This window comes from Bombina bombina, chromosome 3, assembly GCF_027579735.1.
Source record: "Bombina bombina isolate aBomBom1 chromosome 3, aBomBom1.pri, whole genome shotgun sequence".
Taxonomy (NCBI): Eukaryota; Metazoa; Chordata; class Amphibia; order Anura; family Bombinatoridae; genus Bombina; species Bombina bombina.
The window spans coordinates 534,739,293-534,764,829 of record NC_069501.1 but is presented as its reverse complement, the minus strand read 5'-3'; the positions used below and the strand labels follow the sequence as shown (position 1 = coordinate 534,764,829).

The window sequence follows — 25,537 nt, the reverse complement described above, 5'->3', positions numbered from 1 at the left end:
ATGTAAATAATTTCAGTAAGAAACCGAGTTTGTGAAAAAATGTACATTATTTTTTTTTATTATTTGAATGTATTTGGCATACTAAAATTGGCCTAGATCAATACCTTGAGTTGTCGACTTAAAAAAAAAAATATATATATATATATATATAATTTTGACAGATAAAAAAAAAACAATGCTCCATTTCTGTTTAAATGGTGTGATAGCAGAAAAAGATAATAATTCTCCGGTATTTTGGGCGTTTTTCCTCTGAAAGTCAAGGTAGTGAAAGCAGGGATTAAACACACAGCACCTAGACATACCTCATGGACTCACACGAGCTCATTTACAGAATGGAGGAACTACCGTGACAAGCGGACAGTAGAGAAGCACAAAGATAGATTAGCGGTAGCAGACTAAAGGTAATTACATCCCCCTTCCTATAATTATTTTTCTTTTTCATTTAGGTTAAACTCATTTCATTCTATGACAGATCTGTTCCTTTAAATTAAATGGCATTCCCATTGCCATTGCCATTGCTAATAGCCTTCGGAATTCCTCTCTAGAGGGAGGGATGTTTCCGCAGCCAATATGATTTAAACCATAGGAGGACCTCCAATGGCTGCTTTCAATAGTACTGATTGACACAAATTGTAGTAGGCGGGCTTGGATGCGTAATATTCTCAATAACCAATCAGATTTGGGAGTCAGTAGGCGTAAAAATGATTGACATATATAGTATCCAATGAGTATCGTTTAAGAAAGTTATATAAGTATGGGAGTAGAAAGGAAGTGTCGGTCTGTGTGAGCAGCTGCTGTCAGAGGAAACATCTCGGCTTGTGTGTCAGTGGCTTCACGTTACACGCCCCATCTCTGACAGCAATCTACGCAGCACCGGTGAGCCCTGACCACGCTTTTTTAACTTCAACTTCGCCGAGTTTTTAATTTTTTTGAGTCGTAACTGTTTTTTAATTACATCTTAATCATCGTAAAAGAAAAATACGTTTTAAGAACATTAAAAAAAAAATCAATCATTACTACGTGAGAAGACTCAGCAAGGATTGACCCTTCGTCTATTTTATTGCGTAACATTCATCGGAGCCTAAGAAGAAATCCCTCTACAGAAGAGCCTTTGGTTTGCAATGTCCGCCTCTCTCCCTCAGTCTCCTCCGGCAGCTTCTCCAGTTTCCTCCCCACGTTTCAGCGTCCTCTCCTGGCCCCAAGTCCGCCGACTGGATGCAGTCCTCGGGGAGAGCGTCCCTATTCATGGCCGGGGGAATTTTCCCACCTTGTCGTGCACGCCTCGGCACCTCGTGCAGGTAAGTACCTACCTGGTGGGTTAAAAGCCAATCTGTGACCCGCTTTTGCCTGGAGCTTATTCGCTGGCTATAGGCGCTAATTAACCCCTTGGGTCCCGGTGCGAACTCCAGTTCTATATATCGCTTTCATTCCTTGCACCCTAAGGTTAATACATCTCTGGGGATCTTAGATTAAGGGCACATGGGATTCTTTCACTACTGGCATTTAAGGGTTACTACATCTCGGATTTTAGATTAAGGGCACACGGGAGTCTTTCATTCCTGGCATTTACGGGTTAATATATCTCTGGGGACACAACTCTGGGGATCACAGATTAAGGGCACATGGGATTCTTTTATTCCTGGCACCTAAGGGTTAATACATCTCTGGGGATCTTAGATTAAGGGCACATGGGATTCTTTCACAACTGGCATTTAAGGGTTACTACATCTCGGATTTTAGATTAAGGGCACACGGGAGTCTTTAATTCCTGGCATTTACGGGTTAATATATCTCTGGGGATCACAGATTAAGGGCACATGGGATTCTTTCATTCCTGGCACTTACGGGTTAATACATCTCTGGGGATCGCAAGTAAGGGCACATGGGATTCTTTCATTCCTGGCACCTAAGGGTTAATACATCTCTAGGGATCACAGATTAAGGGCACATGGGATTCTTTCAAGGACTTGTACATGCGAGTCTTGGGTGAAGGTGGTGTAATCATTCAGTAAAACTATTGTTCTGCATTTTATCTTCTATACCTATAGTTAATAGATCCGCACATGCAGTGTCATGCCAATGGCTGTCACAGCATTGCATTTAAAAAGCGTTAGAATACTGGATTGTTAATGAGAAACCGTGAATCAGAGTTTTTGCTAGGGAGTGTCTGGAAAGCCATGACAGTTAATAGTGTAGTAGTGAGGAAAGGCTGCCTTCATATGTAGCATTATGCTGTAACCCCATATCCTCCCTCAGCTCAGCCATGCCATTTGCACGTGGTTTAAAGGTCATTCTTGATTTTTTTTTTTTTTTTTTTTTTTTTCAAATGGTTGTCTCATCACTTCCCTCTGCAGATTACTCACTATCCCTGCACTGCTCACTCTCCTATATAGTAGCCCAGCTGTCATCTGCAGGGTAGAGTGCACAGCATATTTCCTGCTGTCACTACAGGGTCACATATTACTTACCTATTTTGTGTTAATTAAATGCTCTTTTGTGAGTATTAGAATTTTAAGCAGGCAACTTTTGCTATGTATTTAGCTCCTTCAGAGGGTTAGTAGATAGTTGCTCTTCTGGAACCACCACATTTTACTCCAGATCAGGATACAGCCAGTGCTTGCAGCATACGCGTGTATGCTTTTTTTGCTTGCTCACCATCTGAATTGGTACAGGGTCATAACCTTAAAGGGACAGTTTAGTCAAAATTATACTTTAGAGGGACATAAAACACTTTGAGATGGTAATATAAAATGAGTGTGTATGTGTATATGTATATATGTGTATATGTATATATGTGTGTGTATGTATATATGTGTGTGTGTGTGTGTGTGTGTGTATATATGTGTGTGTGTGTGTATGTATATATGTGTATGTATATATGTGTATGTATGTATATGTATGTATGTATGTATATATATATGTATGTATATATATATGTATGTATATATGTATATATATATATGTATGTATATATATATGTATGTATATATATATGTATGTATATATGTATGTATATATGTATATATATGTATGTATATATGTATATATATGTATGTATATATGTATATATATATATATATATATATATATATATATATATATATATATATATATGTATATATATATGTATATATATGTATATATATATATATATGTATATATATATATATATATATAGTAGCCGGTGGCCTAGCACTCCATCCACATCAATGTTTCCAGTGCCCGGGTGCGATCCTCAAGTGTTATAGGATACTAGTTGGGAAGGAGGGCACTCACAGGACTTCATACATTAAGTAATCATTTATTATAGTTCCAACATGAGTGTATTGTCGACGTTTCGGCCTTTCATTAGGCCTTCTTCAAGACAAATTTCATAATCACACTTCTGACGACTTTATCTCGCACTCACCATAGAACATACCTTGGAATGTATATATATATATATTATTTATTTTTTTTCTTTATCCCCTTTTCCTTTAATTCCACTCTGAAATTGTGAGCTTTTCAGTGCCTGTTAGACATGACCATAGTCCTACAATACTCTCCCCCCCCCCCCCCCCCCCACACACACACACACACCTTTTCTGACTCGCAAGACACAGAATTATTTCCAATGCTGGTTAATTCTGCTATTATACAACACATAGTTTCTTGTAATGTATTAAAATGCATTCTTTTAAACTTGCTCAGCATTTTGCATTTGTCCTCCCTGAATTATTATTTTTTAAAACTATAAATATATGGCAAAGGTAAAACCAATTTTTTTTTTTTTTTTTTTTTTCTCAGACGAATCAATATCTGTAAATATGAACTAATTAGCTTGGAAGCAAATGTTTAGAGCCATATGATAACTTGCAAGTTTTTCTTTCTTACTGATGTTACAGGCCAATCACTTCTGGAAAAGTATATTGCTTGATCACCAGGGTAGTGGCAGACCATGCAAACTAAACTTCAGTGCAGACTTGAGGATTACTATATGCACCTCCTAATGCTATCCTAACAATAGCTTTGAATTGTATGTTTTTTTTAACAGTGCTAAGTAATGTATGTTGATTCATGGGTTTAACAAAATTATGTCTGAAAGAATTGACTGAGTCACTTCCATGACACATTTCCCTATCAGGCTAGTGCATAGCTTACAGAAGAAAATGCTGAGTTAACAGTGCTAAGTAATGTATGTTGATTCATGGGTTTAACAAAATTATGTCTGAAAGAATTGACTGAGTCACTTCCATGACACATTTCCCTATCAGGCTAGTGCATAGCTTACAGAAGAAAATGCTGAGTGGGGATAACTGATTGGAACTGTTCCAGGGACTGGAGGTTGTGTAACAAACTCCATCCCGGTGTGATCCCTCTATGTAGTATGGATGATCATAGAGTAGTTGCTTGCAGCCCGTTTTAGAATATGCAATTTGGACGGAGGAATTGCTGCAACTCTACAAATTTAATGTGGCCTAAATAAAAGGTACCAAAGTTAGTGACAGTTCACCCAAAAAATGTCTCCTCTTTAAATTATTCCCAATGATCCTTTTAACCTGCTAGTGTATTAAATTGGTTACAAGTAGCTCCTTTACTCCTATTTCAGCATTTGAAATAGCTGATTTAGCCTGTGGTATCGCCACCTACACTGAACAAATTAATACTGGAGTATAGGGTATTGAATAGCCTAAGTATACACGGCCAGCAGAAGAGATTACACTCTCAGTGGGATGCAGGGCAGTTAAGTAATAAAATGATAATTTTCCATTGTTCTCTCTATGTATTGAGCTTTGGTGTTCCAGCCAAATAAAAGATAAGGAAGCAAGTCTGTTTACACAAACTTAGAACATAATGAGATCTGATATCACCTTTAAGTTCAACTCATTGTAATAGGCTGTGGTTTCAAAGCACAAAATCAGCTACTTCATATACACAAATAAGCATGAAAATGAATTTCTCAAATATTTTATACTCTGCAGTTGATATAATAAATTTAAAATATATTAATGGAAAAACAATTTTACAGTGTACTGTCCCTTTAACTTTGCTGGCATTTTTTTAACATGTTCAACATTTTTTGATAGTTTTAAGTAGTTTAAATAAAAACTGACATACAGGTATACCCTGCGCATACAGCGGGTTAGGGACCGGAGTCCTGCTGTAAAGTGAAAACCGCCATAAAGTTAGCTTTTTTTTTCACTTGCCAGTGTTTAAAAACTTGAAAACATGTTTGAACTAACATATTAGGTGTGCAATAGCACTAAGTTTAGTTTAACACTAGCACAGTATTCAATTAGTATTCAATAAATACTGTACCTGTAAAATTTGCCAACTATAGCACTGAGACACAGATTGTACAGTAATGCTGTAAACAGAGTGAACTGTGCATAACAAAATGGTGCCAGTCACTTTTCTCACAATCTCACGATGAGTACAGCACTGTTTTCATAATCCTTGGAGGTTGAACTTCAGCTCCACAAAGCGCTGTCAAGTGAGGTATACCTGCCAGGTTTTAGATTTTTGGGGGCTAGTTGAGCAAGAAGACCAAGGGAAGAAGGATCGATGGAGCAGTTTAGTATAGATTCCATATGATTACTTGAGACCAGTATGGCTGGAGCATCCCACAATCCCACCAAATATGACCAAGGGTGCCTTCCCCCTCCACACTCTCTCTCTCTCCAGTAACGTCCAGAGTTTGCTGACATTTTTATATGGATACGGGAATATTATATAGCTATGGATGGGGGGGGGTGCATTTTAGAAGCCTTGCCTCCTGATATGCCAGGTGCTGCTTTGTGATAAGAAAATGTGGTATTAATAGGGAAGGTGTATTGTAGAACTACTTTTTTTTTCTTTAATTTGAGGCTAATAGCTTGTAGAGCGTAAAATGTATGGCAACATTGCTTTTAGATTTATTTTTGTACAGGATATAAACACACACCCCCCAAACTTTAAAGTGGGGTGAGCTTGTTGAGAGCATAACTCATCTTAATACTCTAAACAAAAAATACTTCCTAAACTTATCTCTGTATACTCGGTGACCTGTACTCAGAACAATTAAAGGGACATAAAACCCATTTTTTTTTTCTTTTATGATTGTAATAGAACATCAAATTTTAAACCACTTTCTAATTTACTTCTATTATCATATTCTTTTTCTTGTTGTCCTTATTTGAAAAGCAGAAATGTAAGCTCAAGAGTGCACGTGTCTGCGGCACTATATAGCAGCAGTTTTGCAACAATGTTCTAAAATAGCAGGAACACTAGATGGCAGCACTATTTCCTGTCATGTAGGGCTTCAGGCATGTGCACGCAACCTACCTAGGTATCTCTTCAACAAAGAATAACTAGAGTGAAATACATTTGATAATAGAAGTAAATTGGAAACTTTTTTAAAAATTGTATTCTCTATCTGAATATGATATACATTCTTTGGGTTTAATGTCCCTTTAAAAATGCTTTAGTTCCTATCTCCTCTTCCACTGGAATTGTTTTTTTTTTTTTCTTCCTATAGCCATTACTACAGTAATGGTATTTTTAGTATAGGTGATGACTTCAACAGCAAAAGCAGCTATTTCAACTGACAAAGATATAGTCTAGTTGTAAACAATATAGTACACCCCAGCAGGTCAAGAGATTCATTGGAAACACACTAAAGGAGTCTGTTTCAGTACACTTTCCCTTTAACTATAGAACTATAAAGCATACAAAATGACATTGGGTGATCGGAGTAGATTAAAATGTATCTTGAATATATCTGGTCAATATAACTATTTTGTATTCATCGGCCAGTGCTGTAGTTTCACAAACTTCATGAATAACCCATCCACAAACTAAGCTTTATTGAACATTTACAAAAGTGTCTCAACTTTAGACTTTCTTTGACACCTTTACTATACTTTACAATTCATTGTGCACAGCTGGTTAAATATTACATGCCGGTGTCCCTTTATAGGACCACTAAACATAGAACAACAATCAACAAATGCATTACACTTTGCAAAAGTGTTTAGTTTGTCAGAAGAAAAATCTACTCTTTTTAAATAAACGTTGGTTTAATTTTCCTTCCCACTACATCATGTAACTGCATCAGCCAATCAAAGAGCATATATGTATATTCTGTGAACTCTTGCACATGCTCAGTAGCCACAGAGTGCATATAAAGAATATGTAAATTTAGATTATGAAAGTGTAAGTTGTTTAAAATTGTGTGATCTTAATCAGAAGTTTAATTTTGACTTTGTAGCTTTTATGCGTTTCATTGGAAACACATTAAATGGTCACTAGAGTATAAAATGTATGGGAAATCACTCCTTTGTATTTTTTTATATATGAAATAACTGTCTGGTAATTTAAACCACAACCCAATGAAATGGTTTGAGCTTCCACGGAGGGCAGACCTCATTACCTTATCTGTATAGTTGCACAATATTCCTTCTCATCTCAATACAGTGAGACCCTTAGAGAACTGTGGGAAAATTAACATTTTATTTTCTCTGGCCTACCACCCAATGGGAATGGGATTAAGTCTAAACCCTTGTTTGCATAGCTTTTCTATAACCAGTAGTTAAGTCGTGAAATATTCACTGTAGGTGGGGATATAACTGGCAAAATCGGCTATTTCAGATGACAAGATAAAGGTAAAGATGCAGTGTCTTTACATTAATATTGGTACCAAGGGGTGGATGTGTTGACCTGCCTGAAAAGCCAATCAGGATAAAAAAAAAATGTAACCCCTAAATAGTAAACGAGTTTCATTGAGCGGCTGCAAGCAAATGATGCGTTACTAGCAGAATTGTAAGGTCAAGTAAATGGGGTGCAGGTGTGAAATTGTGATTATATTTTACTACAGGAGGCTAAGTTAGTTGGCTAGCTCCAAGTAGTGCATTGCTGCCCATTTAAAGGGACATTAAGCCCAAAATATATCTTTCATTCAGATAGAGAATGCAAATTTTAAAGTTTCCAATTTACTTCTATTAAATTTGCTTCATTCTCATGTTCTTTGCTAAAGATACCTAGGTAGGTAGCGTGCAAGTGCCTGAAGCACTACATGACAGGAATTAGTGCTGCCATCTAGTGCTCATGCTTGTTTTCAACAAGGATAACAAGAAAATTAAGAAAAATGGATTACAGAAGTAAATTGGAAAGTTGTTTAAAATGGTGTTCTCTGTCTGAATTATGAAAGAAAAAATGTGGGGTTTATGTCCCTTTAACAAAGCAAATTTGATAATAGAAGTTAGTAAAATGTTTAAAATTGAACTCCTTTGCTGAATCAAGAAAACAAATTGTTTCATGTCCCTTAAAGAGATAATTACTTTTATCATCAAATTTGCTTTGTTAGTATTAATTGAAAGCTAAACCTAGGTAGGCTCATATGCTAATTTCTAAGCCCTTGAAGGCCGCTTCTTATCTGTATGTATTTGACTGTTTTTTTTAAAGCTAGTGCATTCATGTTTAATATTAAATAACATTGTGCTCACGCATGTGGGGTTATTTAAGAGTCAGCACTAATTGCCTAAAATGAAAGTGTTTCAAAAGATCTGAGATAAGGAGGCAGTCTACAGAAGCTTAGCTACAAGGTAATCAGAGGTAAAAAGTATATTTATATAACTGTTGGTTATGCAAAACTGGGGAATTTGTAAATAAATGTATTTTTAAAAATGTATGTATATTCTAAATCTCTGCCTGTTTCTAAAGCCCTTAAAGGCTGCCTCTTATCTCAGTGCATATTAGCTTTTCATAGCAGGACGGTGCTAGTTCATTAGGGATGAACAAATGTGCTGAAAGTGTAATTAATGTTTTAGAACAAATAGTACTATGGACATTAGTTTTGGACAATTGAATGTTATTAAGAATGAAAATTCATTAAAATTTGGTAATCAAATGTTTCCAGTTTTGAAATGTTATTTAAAAAAAAAAAAAATCATAATTAGATTGCATACCCACATTCAAAATTTCGAAATAACATTTGATTTTTATCAAATGCTATTCCAAATTTTAATAGTTTGAGTTATAGGGAATTGAGTAAATCAAGAGGAAGAACTCCCCCCCTTTCTGCAATGAGATTTTTCTGCAGGTCATTCTAAAATAGAATAAAATTAGGCAGTTTCACCAAAGTAAAATAGCAATGCTGGTTAACTGCAGAATAAAGTGGTTTTTAATGTTTATAATATAGTGTAGTAGTTTAAAATTGCATTGCAAATTAGCTGCTGACAAAAAAAGATTGTCAAATGTCTTGAATATTTTTTTTCCCCTTTTTCTCTTGGTCTAACATAGAAATGTAGTAATAAAAAGGTGCATTGCTCATCCGGATGTCTTCAATTCTTACAAAACAGCTTTGCAGACTGGGAAAGGTTATGGGCTGGGTTTGAAAACATGTAGAGCCAGTCAACAATTGATGCACTGCTAATTTGCAGCACTACTGCATATTTGACTGTTCTATTCAAATAGAACTTTGCTCAGGATGCACTGTTCTAAGGAAAAGTTAGAGCAGCCAGAGCACAGCTCTGTTTGAGCTGTGCTGCAAACTTGCACTAACCGTTCCTTCATGTGTTTTCTGCAGACATGATGTATTTTCTGAGATGACATCTCAGATCACTGCATGTTCTGCCTTGGGTTAGCAAATTAATCCATAATTGATACAAATAAATCAATTTGAATGTTTCTATTTTGAATATAGAATAATTAAAATTCATTTTAAAGAGCATTAAATACTATTACAAATATATCAATTAAAGATTCAAATTTGAATTTTGCATAAATCAAATTGAATTATTAGAAACATTCTAATTTGAATATTGCATTTAAAGAAAGCATAAAAAAACTATTAAACAAATGTTATAGAATGTTGTACAAACATTAGAAATTCTAAACAAAAGTGTTTATGCAAATCTGTGGAATGGGAAATAAAGGGATTATCTTTTTAAACTAAAAATGTTAGTGAACTGGCCCATTGGCTAAAAATGCAAGTCTGTCAAAATAACTGAAATAAGGGGGCAGTTTGCAGAGGCTTAGATACACGTTTTACCTCTGATTACCTTGTATTATAACTGTTGATTATGCAAAACTGGAATGGGTAATAAAGGCATTATCTACATTCTTAAACAAAAAACAATTCTGGTGTTTACTGTCCCTTTAAAAGGTAGCTGAAAAGCCTTCTGCAAGTGGGAAATAAGACACTCCCCCGCATATGAGAAGACTTTACACAAACAGAAGCAAGCTAGAGTAGGTATACGTCGGTATTCTCCTAAAACTGGTGCTTGGTTAGGAGTCTGAAAATCAGAGAAATGTTCTATAAAAATAAGCAAAACTATCCATTTAAAAAAAAAAAAAAAAAAATTCTTTCATGATTCAGATAGAGCATGAAATTTTAATCCACTTTCTAATTTACTCCTATTATCAATTTCTTTGTTCTCTTGCTATCTTTATTTTAAAAGCAGTAATGTAAATCTTAGCAGCCAGCCCATTTTAGGTTCAGCACCATGGATAGTGCTTGCTTATTGGAGGCTTACATTTACCCACCAATAAGCAAGCATAGCCCAGGTTCTCAACCAAAAATGGGCAGGCTCCTATGCATCAAATTCCTGCTTTTTAAATAAAGATGGCAAGAGAACAAAGAAACAATTGGATTAAATTAGAAAGTTGCTTAAAATGTCATGCTCTGAATCATGAAAAACAAATTTGGGTTCAGTGTCCCTTTAATGAATGGATCATCTACAAAACATTTATGTATAGAAAAAGTGTATGTCCCTTTAATCGTTGTGTGGGGTGGATCTAAAAAAAACCTATTGCTTTACTGTTTCTATCTTGACTGCTCTTAGGGATCAGACATGCAAAAACATGCATTTCCTCTTTCATTAGAAATTTAAATTAGTTTTACTTTTTGCATAAATAAAACCAACATGTTTAAACAGAAAACTATCATATGAAAGTTAAAGGTACTCAGTCAGCAATGGAGATCTTCTGTCTATTCTTCTTTATAGTAGTGTCTATTATATGAAAATTGGTGTATACTGTCTCTTTAAACACACTTCAGATGCTCAGAACACCATGGATTCTAAGGACCTGTCAATGTGTAGACTGTTATTTTGCTGTTGCATTTTTCAGTTTAATTTATATAGGCTGCAAATTCAGTAGATTACAAAAGTGCAACATGTTGAAAGCTTTTTAATGGAAATATAATTTTGTATTTATGGCAACAAATACTAGGATACATGATTAATCAACCCCTTAATGGTTTTGTATCGGGATCTTTTTCTGTCTTTAGAGATAAAAATATTTTTTTTTTGCTACTTTAACTGCAGGGTCTAAGGCAGAATACGATTATATTTCATCTGTAGTTACAGGGAAACCACAAAATCCAAATCCTGGAAAATTTCATTTTCTAAGCTATAGAGGCTTTTTTAGTAAAATAAGCAGTATTAAATTTAGGGTAACGTTAGTGTTCCTTAATGTTTTGTGCATAAATATGTATGTGTATTTCAGGTCTTTTGATAGACTTGCATTTTAGCCAATCAGAGCTGACTTCATGGTAAATTCACGTGCATGAGCTCGATGTCATCTATAAAAAAAAACCGCATGAACTAATGCCCTCTAGTGGTGAAAAACTATCAAAATGCATTTAGATTAGAAGTTGGAAAGTTGTTTTACATGACATGCTCTATTTAAAGCATGAAAGTTTTTTTTTTTTTGGGAATTTACTGTCCCTTTTAAGAATAACAAGAGAACGAAGCAAAGTTGATGATAAAAGTAAATTAGAAAGTTGTTTAACATTACATGCCCTATCTGATTCATGGAAGTTTAATTTGGACTTTACTATACCTTTTAATATAAAAAGTACACAGGTTACATATAAAGTGTGAGAATTTTAACTCTCTATAGCCATCATTAGCATAACAAGAAATATCCTCTCAGTATCTTATGTATGATTGAAAATTTGCGGAACGGTCTCGGAGACCCGACCCCAATTTGGAAGATTATTCCGCTAATCACGATCTATCTATATAACCTGTTTGCATCCTAACAACCTGCAAGTCTTTAAAGGGACGCAAAAGTCAAAATTAAACTTTAATGATTCAGGTAGAGCATGCATGTTTAAGATTTTCCAATTTACTTCAATTATGCAATCGTGAACAGCCTTTTATATGCATGCTTTGAGGCACCAGCTACTACTGAGCATGTGCAAGTGTCCAGTATGAGTTTTTAATTGGCTGATAGCTGTTACATGATGCAGAGGGTCAGGAAGCTTAAGTGACTTGAAGATGTTAAGAATAAAAAATCTGATGCTTCTAAAATTTAGAGTAAGTGCTATTGCATTGTCATTTGCAGAGGTGCATAGTCCTTATTTTTTAATTTTATTATATAAAAATATATAACTGCTTGATAAACATTTTAGTTTGATTTTGTGATTAATATCAGTATAATCCATGCTAACAAGTAAAAAAATTTCATCTGCTTGTGGCAAAATTCCTATATCAGGGCATGCTAAATCAAGGGACATGGCCATGGCTCCATTCTTTTATATAAATTCCTACATAAAGTTCTAAAGTGGCTCATTGAAAACGAATAAAAAGCAACTGAAGGCTGGCTTTAGTTTTGTTTGAGGTGGTCTAATTGCCTGATACAGTGAAAATTACCCTCCTGTAAATTTAAAATTTACCTACAATACTTCAGATCAGGATTTAAAAAAAAAAAATATCCTGTAGACATCTTGAATGCTATGTCAACCCAACCCAGCCATATATGCAAAAACGATATAGTGTGTATTAATCTGTTGCATTTGATAATTGATGCATGGAAATCTAAAGGTTTACTTTTCCATATAAAGACATTTCAGGAGCTTTGTATGTTTTATGTATATTTTACTAAAACAAAACTTGCAGTGCTTTTCCCCCCCTTTAATGTCTTAAAAGTTGATAAAGAAAATTAAACCTTTTTTGCATGAAATAACACAAGTGTTAAAGGACCAGTCAACACAGTAGATTTGCATAATCAACAAAGGCATGATAAGACAATGCAATAGCACTTAGTCTGAACTTCAAATTAATAGTACATTTTTGTTAAATAAAATGAAGTTATATCTATTTCCACTCCCCCTGTACCATGTGACAGCCACCAGCCAATCACAAATGCATATACATATATGCTGTGAATTCTTGCACATGCTCAGTAGGAGTTGGTGACTCAAAAAGTGTAAATATAAAGACTATGCACATTTTGTTAATGGAAGTAAATTGGAAAGTTGTTTAAAATTGCTGCTCTATCTGAATCATGAAGTTTAATTTTGACTTGAGTGTCCCTTTAAAGGACCAGTCAATACAATAGATTTGCATAATAAACAAATACAAACCAAGACAATGCTATAGCACATAGAATAAAATCTACTAATCATTTGAAGTTGACTCTTAAATTTCAAAATTATGTCTATTTCCACTCCCCCTGTATCATGTGACAACCATCAGCCAATCACAAATGTATATACATATGTTCTGAAGTTTTGCACATGCTCAGTAGGAGCTGTTGACTCAAAGTGTAAATAAAGACTGTGCTCATTTTAATAGTAGTAAATTAGTAAGTAGTTTAGAATTTTATGCTCATTCTGAATCATGAAAGTTTAATTTTGACTTGAATGTCCCTTTAATGTCTTGTTTTCCCATGTTCTCTTGACAAATTAAAAAGTTTACTTTTTGACAAGTGGTTTCTTCCACACCCACATATTGATAGCTGTATATCCACAGTAGCTAAACTACATTTATCTAGATTACCAGACTGTTTGGGGCTGTACATTTATCACTCTGTGGATGCAGTCTCCAGACTACATGCATCTGATTTCATAAAACACAAGACTGGTGCTGCTGTGTAAACCATAAAAGACTAAAGATTTAAAGCCCAGACAGTTTAGATTACTCCCAAATGTAATGTGTACTAGGTCAGACAACCATTTGCATGTTGCAAACCTGTTTGTCTTGCTACCCTGTGAAATTGCTTTTGGTTTAATTCCAGTAGTGCAACATGTGTAAAAAAACCAAAAAACTCAAATATGGCTTCAGACCTTTTATATATTTCTTTACTGTGAGGTAAAATTTTTTTAGGCTTATGCCTTCAATTTAAAGGGCAAATATGTGCAGCAGTGTTTGTTGTGGTGTTCTGACATCAGTGACAGTGCTAGTTTGCCCTGTCATCTTGCAAGGGTGGTGCAATTATGTTGTCAGACACCCAGCTGGCATTTCTGCTACTTCAGCGCTTGTTTTAGGCAAAGCCAGCTGCCAACTTTATTGGGGACAAGCCCTGATAGGTGTACCTCAGCTTTTTATTTACTGAAGGTTTTTATATAATCTATACTATTGAAAGATTGGGACATCCCTTTATTAGTCTTTAGTTGTGGCTCCTTGTCAGGCCATATATTTTAATAATGTATTGGTCTCTTGTGTTATTGCCAGTTCTAGTGTAAAACACCTATTTTATGCATTTGGCATGTCCCTTCTGAAACTGACTTTATAATCCTTAGGGCAGGGGCTTGGCAAATATAAGGAACTACGGTTTCTGGCAATGTCTTAGTTTTCATATTGCATATACATAGGTAGAATGAGCCCAAGCCTTGCTTTAAAAAAAGTGTATGTAAAGGGACACATGAAAAAAACATGTCGGGGTTCTTATACAAAACATTTATTGAAAACAGCCCTGACATATGTATTTTTCATGTGTCCCTTTTTAAAGCAGCAATATAAATAGCTTACATCTTCACTAGAGGTTGGTGTAGTCAACTTTGTGTGTATATTCATTTTTCAGTCTGACTGCAATGGTGCAAGATTTACAGCTTAGTGTAATGTATACAGGGGATTGAATGTATTGGAATCTAGGAAGGAAGACCTTAGTAACGATGACCTTTTCATTGTGTGAGCTGTCTTACATATTTGCAGTATTACTTGGTAAGCAAGATTCTTCTTCCAGGTTATATTTTTGACACTGATACGGTCTGCAATGCTACCTGACTACCCCCTCCTAGTAAACAGACATACTAAACGGTGTTACTATACATGGTATGCAGTTACTAACTGTACAAAAATCTTTATAGAAACCAGTTTAAAATGCTTTCAAGCTGGTCAGAGAATAGGCATTCATGCTTGCATGACACTCGCACAGCAAACACAGGACACATATTTTTATGGATGAACAAGTTGGCCCCTCCTAGCTGATCTGTACTCAATAGCTTTTAGTCTTCAGGCTCATTAATTCCTTATGTAAGAGCCCTGTCCTAGTTGTGTTAATGCCTTGTCAGTTTGGCAGCATAGTTTTAATTCCTATGCACACCAGCTTGTGGCAGACTGTCCATGGCCTAGTGGAATATGGGCTCAGAGGAATGTAGGATTTTAGGATGCACATGGCTGGCACTAGATTTGTCCTATAGTCTTAGAGGAGACTGGAGTTATTTTCTCGCCTACAATCCCATACTAGAGGCCAGCTGTGAAAGTCATAACTTAATACTGTTGTGCCAAATATGCTGTGTGTGTCTGCTAGGTGCGTATAGGTTACATAATCTTGCAAAGAGGCTGGGAGTGTCAGGGTTTTATTTCCCTTTAGAACAAAACTACTGGAGAAACACCTGCCAGATCAAAGCTTGGAATTCTGTCAGCCACAGACGCTAAAGAGTCCTGAAGGACAAGTCGCAGCACTAACCTGCTGAATATGCGGAACCTACCTATGTAGAACCCCATTCTATAGTGTCTAGTGATCTAGAAGGGAAGATCTTAACTTGTGTGCATTAGCAAAGGAGCTTTAGTTATCCTTATTTTTCTCTCTCCTGGCAACAATAGTTATTATAGTAACTAGAATCAGTTGGGCCATGTGAGCTGACTGCATTACATTCTAATGCTGAGTGAGTCAGAAGGGAGGAACCTGGGCTGTACGTTCACACCAAATGTGGACTTGCAAGCACGACCAATATCCTATTTAAACAAATGAGCCTCTGACAGCAACCGGATTCTAGTCACATTACTTAAAGGGATGTAAGTGCAAAAAGAAAATGCTCTGTTCTATACAAGCAATAGTACAATAATATGCAGTCTTTAACCCCTCTAAAGAGATTAAAGTCTGCTCCAGAGCAGCAATGCACTACTGGGAGCTAGCTGAACACATTTAAGCCAATAGGTGACAAATGTGTAGCCACCAATCACCAGCTAGGTGTTGAAGATGTAAGCTATTTATAATGGAAAGCACAAAATTATATAGAACTAGGTAATGTAAAGAGAAATGGGTACTAAATTAATACATACAATATATTAACAAAGTGAATGTCAAAAACTAGCTGCCAAGAGGGGTTGGAACCGTAAAGGTGAATATCCTTTTCCAAGATATTCGAAAATAGATGAAACTGTCCAACCCCTCAGCGCTACAAGATGAAACTGCACTTGGAATCCATTAGGTTGCATATAGGAATGTAGCTAGCGCAACAAAATATCAATAAATATATACAATGTATTTATAAGGAAAACAAATACATTCATATACATATATTTGTATCTTGTATTTAATAGTTATAACATATATGTAGGTGGAAATAGATATAAATCTATAGCTTATTACTGAGTGGAACAAGAAATGGAACACATTAGAGAGCCCCAAGATAGATGTAAATACCCCAAGCAGCTGAAAAACGGGGTTACAACTAACAGTCAAATGTTAGAGAAAAGTCCAATTATAATTGCACTAATAAATTATTTCTCTCACTATAAGAGGAGCAAGTGAGGATATCAGACTCCAAATGTTAGTGTAGTGACGATATCCATACAAAAAAGGTGTGATCTGGCAAAGCCCCGATAGGGGATCTACTTACTGGAACCAACCCCAATCATGAGGTAAGATGGGCGCGGGTAAGCGGTTAAAGCAGTGTCCAGAGCAGGATGCAGTGTCTGATGCACTTGGGGGCGCTTGGCGGTATTTTCCCCAGGATAAAGATCGTATCCAGCGTTGCCGTGTACAAAAACCAAAAATATAGACACATAGTGCAACTCCATTTTAATGGAGAAAGTAAAGCACACAGGCGTAACATAAATTACACTTACAAACTTAAACCTCAATGATATGTGGTAACTTTATAGCTTATATGGAAAAAGTAGATCCACGGAAGTCTCTGGTGGCCACTGGAAACTACAAAGTAGATGTATAGCAGCAGCGGGTTTCTCAAGAAAACAGGATATGGCTGATATGTACAGCATAAAACCTAGGTCTGTTTTACTTTCTCCATTAAAACGAAGTTGCACTATTTGTGTATTTTTTTGTACACGGCAACGCTGGATACAATCTTTATCCTGGGGATATCGTCACTACACTAACATTTGGAGTCTGATATCTTCTCACTTGCTCCTCTTATATTGAGAGAACGCACATTTATTAGTGCAATTATAATTGGACTTTTCACTAACATTTATTTGACTGTTATAGTTGTAACCCTGTTTTTCAGCTGCTTGGGGTATTTAAAGCTATCTTGGGGCTCTCTAATGTGTTCCATTTTTTTGTTCCACCCAGTAATCGGCTTTAATTAGATTTATATCTATTTACACCTACATATGTTATAACTATAACATTCATATACATATATATGTATTTTGTTGCACTAGCTACATTCCTATATGCATCTTAATTGATTCCAAGTGCTGTTTCATCTCATAGTGCTGAGGTGTTCAACAGTTCATATAGTGTGTGTGTGTCTCTCAATTTTAGATGCTACATTGTAATGTCCCTTTAAAGAAAAGTAAAATCAGTCAAAATAAATTTTAGAGCTGGGATTTTGCCTCCTCTGCACTTGTCTTCATTTGTTCTTTTAATGTCAATACTAACCTTAGTGCACAAACAACTGTCTGCTTAAATAAAAACAGCCTTGTATTTAGTAAGCTTGAATTTCCTTTGGCTCATACACTCTGGCAAGTTTAGCTGCATATTTATGCAGTGACTGATGCAGACTATCCATATAAAAAGCCAGCAGTTTTTGAAAATACTAATAAATGTAAAGTTAAAGGGACATAATACTCATATGCTAAATCACTTGAAACTGATGCAGCTTAACTGTAAAAAGCTGACAGGAAAATATCACCTGAGCATCTCTGTAAAAAAAAAAAAAAAGACCTCACAATCTCCTCCGCTCAGCAGAGAAAGCCCTGTGTAAAATGTTATACTTCTGCTGCTGTCCAGCTGCAGATGAAAAATACGGAATAAACAGCAGCTATCGGCATCAACAGTGCTGAGGTCATGGTAAACTCATGAGATTTGACTTAACTCTCATGAGATTTCATAGTAAACTTCCTTAAACTGAATAGGGAAATAACATGAGTGTGCACGAAGCTCACTCCCTTGCCTGTCCTGGGACAGACATACTGATTTGCTGCTTAAAGTCCTTTGCAATGGGGTTTGAATTCTTAGGATATTTTGAGGTACAATATCTTTCTTTTTTACATAGAGATGTTCAGGTGATATTTTCTAGTCCGATTTTTACAGCTATGCTGCAGCACTTTAAAGTGTTTCAACATTTGGGTATCATGGCCCTTTAAGTGCTTTATAGCTCCAAACAATCTGCTTTAGAGTACATCCTTTTAAGTTCCTAAACCTTTGATCCTTAGGTTTTGGTTCCTGTACAGGAGACTTTATATAACATTTCATTGCAGACTTATGCAAATTCTTTGTATTAATTGTGCTGCTACTTTAAACACAAGAATATAAAACTCAATTTTAGCTAAGACAAAAAACACAGCTTTTATCCAGGATTGTAGTTAACATTTGTGTGTTTTGCTTTCTTTTAGGTGGTTCGGAAAAGATTGGAGCAGAATGGAATCCTTGTACACAACGTACGGCTGAATGGCTCTGCTGCCAGCCATGTGCTTCATCATGATAGTGGCTTGGGATACAAGGACCTGGACCTTATCTTCATGGTTGATTTAAAAGGCCCAGAAGCCTTCGAGGTAGTGAAGCATGCTGTTCTAGATTGCCTTCTGGACTTCCTGCCCCCAGGGGTTAACAAATCAAAAATTACACCAATGACTTTGAATGAGGCTTATGTTCAAAAGCTGGTGAAAGTCTGCACAGAGAGTGACAGGTGGAGTCTTATCTCTTTATCTAACAACCATGGAAAAAACATGGAGCTTAAGTTTGTGGACACTCTGAGACGCCAGTTTGAGTTCAGTGTCGACTCTTTTCAAATCATTCTTGACTCTTTGCTGATGTTTAGTCAGTGTTCAGAGAGCCTTATGTCTCAAAATTCCCATCCTACTGTTACCGGGGAGAGCATGTATGGGGATTTTGAAGAGGCCATGGACCATTTGCGCAACAAGATCATTGCCACACGTAACCCAGAGGAGATAAGAGGAGGAGGTCTCCTTAAGTATTGCAACTTGCTGGTTAGGGGTTTCAAACCAAAGTCTGAGGTGGACATGAAGACCATGCAGAGATACATGTGCTCTCGCTACTTCATAGACTTCCCAAGTATACGAGAGCAAATGCGGAAATTGAAATGCTACTTGCAGGACCACTTTGTGGGCATGGAGGACAAACGCTATGATTGCCTGATGACTCTCCACAATGTGGTAAATGAGAGTACAGTGTGCCTGATGGGACATGAACGAAGACAGACTCTCACACTGATCTCTACTTTGGCTGTCCAGGTGTTAGCGGAACAAAATTTTGTCTCCACTGTGCCCAACTATACTTGCTACTACCAGCCATCTGCTTTCATGGGAGACTTAAACTACAACAGCTATTATTTTACCCCTGTACAGTCTGTAGTTCCCTGCAGCCACACCTACCAGACTTGGCTTCCGTGTTGCAACTGACAAGCAGGCCTGGCAGACTGACTTGAGCACTTCTCACTTGTTGGTTCAAGCAATAGAATAAATTAGGAATCTTACCTTTGCATTTTTTTCTGCATTTACTTTAGATGAATGTGGCCAGGCACATGCCTGCAAGTGTGGAAATCATGCATTTCTTAAAGTTTTTTTTTTGTTTTGTTTTTTTTTGAGACTCACCATGCAGGAGCTGGCCATGGAACAGAACACTCTTTTGATTAAAAGACTTTACTGGTGGATTGTACCAGAATTTGGTTTAATGTGTAAGATTCTGTGTCCCAATTGCAGGCTAAAGGTTTTATTTTTCCTTCTAAGGACCAAAGAGAACAAGTTAGATCTAAGTGCCTGTATGTCTGAAAATGCAAGAAACGTGTAGACACAAATGGTTTGATTCCTAGATGCTCAAGCGCTAACTGGTCTCAGTATTAATGCAATCAATCTCCCAATGACATCCCCACCTCCCTCCCGGTTTGGTTTTATGGAGGTGTCCTTTTAGCCCATGTGGGTTTTAATTTGCATGGTTTTTAAAACAAAGGCGGTTTTCCCTTTGTTTTTAAAAGGGAGAGAAGTAACAAGCATAAGTAATCTGCAATGAAAAGTGAATTCTTTTTAGAGGACAAAATTAATTTCTTCCATACTGACTCTTGATTGGCTGCAAGCATGCTTGCAGCCAATCAAAATATATAAATACTAAATGGATGTTTGAGGGCAGTGGAAAGTGATGCAACTTAAAGGGACATGAAACAAGTTTTTCTTTCATTACTGATGGAGCGTACATTTTTTAACAACTTCCCAATTTTACGTAAATTGACTTCATTTTATTCCTTGCTTAAGTAGCAATACACTGCTGGGAGCTATCTAAAAACAGGTGAGCAATTAATGAGGCATATGTGCAGCCACCAATCGGCAGCTTGCTCCCGTTGTGCATTGCTGCACCTGAGCCTACATAGGTATGCTTTTAAAAAAGGATACTAACAAAATTAAGCAAATATAATGGAAGTAAATTGGAAGTTTATTTAAAATTGTATTCTCTCTCAGAATCCTGAAAGACAAAATGTCCCTTTTTTAAAAGGGGAAGCTTTGTGAGGATTTTTAAACTTAAAACTAACTTTATTGCATCTTACTCCTAAAGCTTCCTAAGATAATTTTAAGTATTTGAACAGGTTGTTACTTCCTGAGGACTTAACTAATATGGGATTACCTAATATTACTATAATATTACTATTTTAGAGGAAGTGTTTTAAAGCTGTGTTTAAGGGATATAATACTAGAATTTCATTGTATATTTTTTTTTTAGCTTTGATTGGCAGCATTTTGACCTTGTGTCCTTAATGTGTCTGCAAGGTGTTTTTTGGACTGGAGTTATACTATGCACTGCCAATTACACACTACTTTAAAAGACTTCTTGTCCCATGCAGTTTGTAAACTTAAGTTGCAGGTTTTTTAAATTTCTCTACAAAGTGGACCATACATACTAACTACATATATTCTACATACATACAGTTTAATGACCCATAATTGGTGGTGCTACTTGCTCAAATGAGGTTTTTGTTAATTAAAAGGGACACTACTATACAATGTTTCCCCTTAATATGTTCCTAATGACCTAATTTGTTATACCTACTACAGATTAATGTAGGAAAACTAATCCTTAATTTTTTATTTTTATTTGAAATAGCTGGTTTTTCTAAGTAATACTTTCTGTTCCCCTCATGCCTATATAAATGTACTGTGCCTGCAGGGAAAGCAGACCTGCTAATGTGTTGTCTTTACACACAACGTAATTGTTAGGTATTGAAATGGTAATTATGGTTGAGGGTTCAGTGAGCACAACCTACTTATTTCAGATATAAAAATGTTTCTCATAACCCCACTAGGAGTTTAATTATATTGTCTCCTGTTTGTTTAGCTTTTTTGCAAAGCATTTTTTTCCCTATTCAGTGTGCTTGGCTGTTTCTACTGGAAAAAGTCAATTATTTCAAATATCATACAAAGGAGTTAGCAAATACTCAGCAGGTAAAGTTAACCATTGGGAACACATTAAAGGGGAAGACGTACCATGTCCCTTTAACATACCCTGCTCACTTGTTGTGACAGTTAATATTCACTAGAGGAGATAGTTTGAGATATTCTATCATGTTTTTTTAATAATAAACATACCTACGTTATCCGTTAAACATAAAGGGGGAAAACTTAAGTGTCTTGCAGAGCTATAAAATATATCTTTGCATATTTCCCATATTCAAAAATTTGTGCTAGCAAACTTTTTTCCCTCCATACTCTGCACTGTATTTAAAAAAAATAAAAAATGGAAAAAATTCTATCTGATTTTAATGTTATTCATAACTTCAGATAGGTGTTTGTTTTTACTAACAATCTCATTTTTTTCCACTCGTGTTTTTGTTTTAATAAAAAAATAGGGATTTTAATTTAGTTGTAACAATGTCATCATGAGGTGGTGCAAAAGTAAACCTGTCTCAAATAAATTAAATCCTTAGAGGAGCCTGTACAAAATAAAAATGAAGGGTTGTGGCATTCAATGTGTTTAAATGAGTCATCTACATAGTAGTGCAAAATTTTATTTTTCTATTAATATTTTAACAAGGGCTCAAAACCTTTGACTAACAATCTAAATTATAGCCTAGTGATAGTTTGAATGCAATTAACAACCTGTTCAGATTTTAATCATCTTTAATTAGAAGTTTGCAAACTACAAGTAATGGGTGTGGTCATAATGTTAATGGTTTTTAGCCAATCCATTTGCCCCAATAGGGGAAACTAGGAAGTTAAACACTAGGACATTTTTTTTCCTTCATGTTGGGAGGGTTACATATAAAACATTTGAGCCAATACTGTCCTGTCTATGTGCCAATATCTGACCAATTGCTGTAGTTTTAATACTCCCAATGCATAGTGCTCTACATTTAACAACTTAATATCACGCTGCAGTCAACTGGTTAGATTAGTTTCCTAAACTGTTTAAGAGCAGGAGTGCTGTGCAAATACCAGAACACAAAGGAGGGGGCAGACTGAAACATACCACCTGACTAGGGCCACACTCTCTTAAGGGGATACTACATCTATTTCACACCTGCCTTTAATCATGGCTACCACCATTTTGGTTACACTGGAGGTATCTGAAGGAGAGTTGCTGCACATGTGCAAATAGGAATATAGTGAAAGATGGCTTAACATGGTAGTACCCATGCCTTAGGGAGGCGGGAAATAACCTTAATACTATGATTATAAAATGCATTTAATGTTTTATGGTAACATTGCTACACAAGCCTCTACAGCTGTAGATAGTTTGCTTGTCAGCTGTACACAAACTAGCAATATATATTTTGGGGCACAGTTCTTGTGAATCCTTTGAAGAGTGCCAGAATGCGTGATACATTTTTAGGAAAAGCTAGGTTTGGAAGGAAATTCTAGAGGTTAAATATGTGCTTACGTCATATATTGCATATCAAGGGTTGATAAATGCATTGTGAACTTTTTTTTTTTTACACACAAAGGGACAGTCAACTCCAAAATTTGTATTGTCTAAAAAGATAGAAAATCCCTTTATTACCCATTCCCCAGTTCTGCACAACCAACCTGGTTATAGTAATATACTTGTTACCTCTGATTACCTTGTATCTAAGCCTCTTGACAGCCCCTTGATCACATGGCTATCTATTGACTTGCATTTTAGCCAATTAGTGCAGTGTCGGCCACAACTCCATGGAAGTGAGCACACTTATCTATATGACCCACATGAATTAGCAGTCTCTTGTGAAAAGCTAATAAAAAAAGCATGTGATAAGAGGCTGTCTGTAGTGGCTTGCAAACAGAGGTTTAAATGTTATTAAGTATATTAATATAACAACGTTGGTCCTGCAAAGGAGGGCAATGGGTAGTAAAGGAATTATCTATCTTTTTAAACGATAACCATTTTGGTGTTGGCTGTTCCTTTAAGCTTAAAAAAAGGACAGTGTGGCATAGGTCATGATTTAGATTTGTTTTCCTTCCATTTCAGGTTCTGCTCAGACTACATGAAGTCCCCTTTCTGTGCACAGACCTCAATGATTCTATTTCATTAACAGCTGGACTAACTGAAGGCTGCAGTGCTTAGTGTAGTGTTGCACTGTGCGTTTTTTTAAAATGTTATTTTCATTAATCCGTAAATATATCTTAATATTGTACTAACAGAAAACTGTAAAACATGTGACTTAAAAGTCTTCAGAAGTGATTTACTGTCTTTAAGAAATTGTGAAAGAAAGTTGTTTGTGGGCTTCTACATATCGTAGCTCAAGGTTTTATTGTGTATTGCAGAATGTTCCTATGGTGTATATAAGCTTAGCCTGAGTGCACACTGCAGCATGCAATAATCTTAACTGTGTAAAACAGGCTTGCTTGTTTTTTTCTTTTCACAGCAGGTACCTTTCCTAGCCATGCTTGTAAATAGTGCCTGTTTAACATGTACTATTTAAAGGTCCTTTTGTTGTAAACAAGGCATTCAATTAAGTCTCGTGATTGCTCTGTCATAGTGGGTATCAAAAAGGAAACACAAAATCTAAAAATCATATACATGTCAAACTCAAAACAATAGTTTGCAACATATATTGTTAAACTTCCCAATCCTCTGCTTAGTACCAGAGCAGATATCAAATATTATTTATTGTGTTTATCCATGTCTCAATTGTGATTGACTCATCTGCTTTAGCAAGAAAATCCTCCTTTTTTTTTTTTTTTTTTTTTACAGAGGGTTTAAACATTAGGCCAATCATTCTTCCCTACCACAATAGTCTACTACCAGAGAGGAAAAATGCTGGAGTACAAAAATATGTTCAGTCTACTCCTGGAACTGTCAACACTCCAGAACAATTAAAACTCTCCTCCTCTGACCAAATTTAGGCAGCTTGCTCTTCAGGCCTGGGAGTGCCTGACAATCAGTGACTTCATTCTCCAAGCTGCCTGCTCAGCTCATTCCTGCAAGCGTAGCACATTTAACCCACTAGCTACTGTTATGCTGCTGTACTTTGGAAAGTAAGGTTTAAATGCTGGCATACTTGATCCATTTCTGATCACCTCCATATGCAGCTTTTATTCTAGTTTACCATGTGCCTTATTAGTTTATCATAATGGTGCTAAGTTTGCAACATAAACCTTTTTTTTTTCCCTTTGGCCCTCAAAATAACCAATTGGCCCCAGCCATTCAAGTCCAATGGTTTATAAACACAATTAACTGCACAATTCTGAATGAGACTTTCTGATGTCCCTCTACTGCACTAAAGCTTGTAAAATGATCTGTTTTTGTATCTTATGGGATGGGAGGAATACAGTGTTCATTTTGCAAATGTTACTTGAGCCTCAAAGTTGAGAGGCTCTTAAAAAAAGAAAAAGGAATAAAAATATATTTTCTCAAATTTGTCTTTCTGTGTGAGCACATAATAAGCATGGTCATAACTTGGCTGCTGGTGGGAATTATCAAGACGGGGCTAGTTTTTGTTTAGAAGACATAAAGCTGTAGCAGCAGTTCCAGGCATGTTTACAGCCAAACTAGCAGTATGAAAAATATGTGCATTTTTGTGTACAGCAGCAGTAAATACCAGGGGGTTGTTATGAATGTATCGGATATAAAATCTGTTTTCCACCCTGGGAAATGAAAATCAGAGGTACCCCCAGCATTTGCAGGGCTCTGAGACGCACATTTGTGGATTCCCTCAGCTTCACCCCTATATTCC

The 25,537-nt window shown here is 36.0% G+C and overlaps 1 protein-coding gene across 1 annotated transcript; it reads left to right on the top strand.

The window, feature by feature from the left end:
- Positions 1–792: 792 nt before the first annotated feature.
- Positions 793–25,219, top strand: TENT5B (terminal nucleotidyltransferase 5B). The gene is made up of 2 exons (XM_053706994.1): positions 793–1,298; positions 18,774–25,219. The coding sequence occupies exons 1-2, from the start codon at positions 1,122–1,124 to the stop codon at positions 19,797–19,799; spliced, it is 1,203 nt and encodes a 400-aa protein (XP_053562969.1). The 5' UTR covers positions 793–1,121; the 3' UTR covers positions 19,800–25,219.
- Positions 25,220–25,537: the final 318 nt, after the last annotated feature.

Bases quoted from the DNA above. Each gene is read 5' to 3' on its own strand.
- TENT5B (XM_053706994.1), top strand. From the start codon at position 1,122: ATGTCCGCCTCTCTCCCTCAGTCTCCTCCGGCAGCTTCTCCAGTTTCC. The intron at 1,299-18,773 runs GTAAGTACCTAC...GCTTTCTTTTAG, and splicing joins CGCCTCGGCACCTCGTGCAG to GTGGTTCGGAAAAGATTGGA.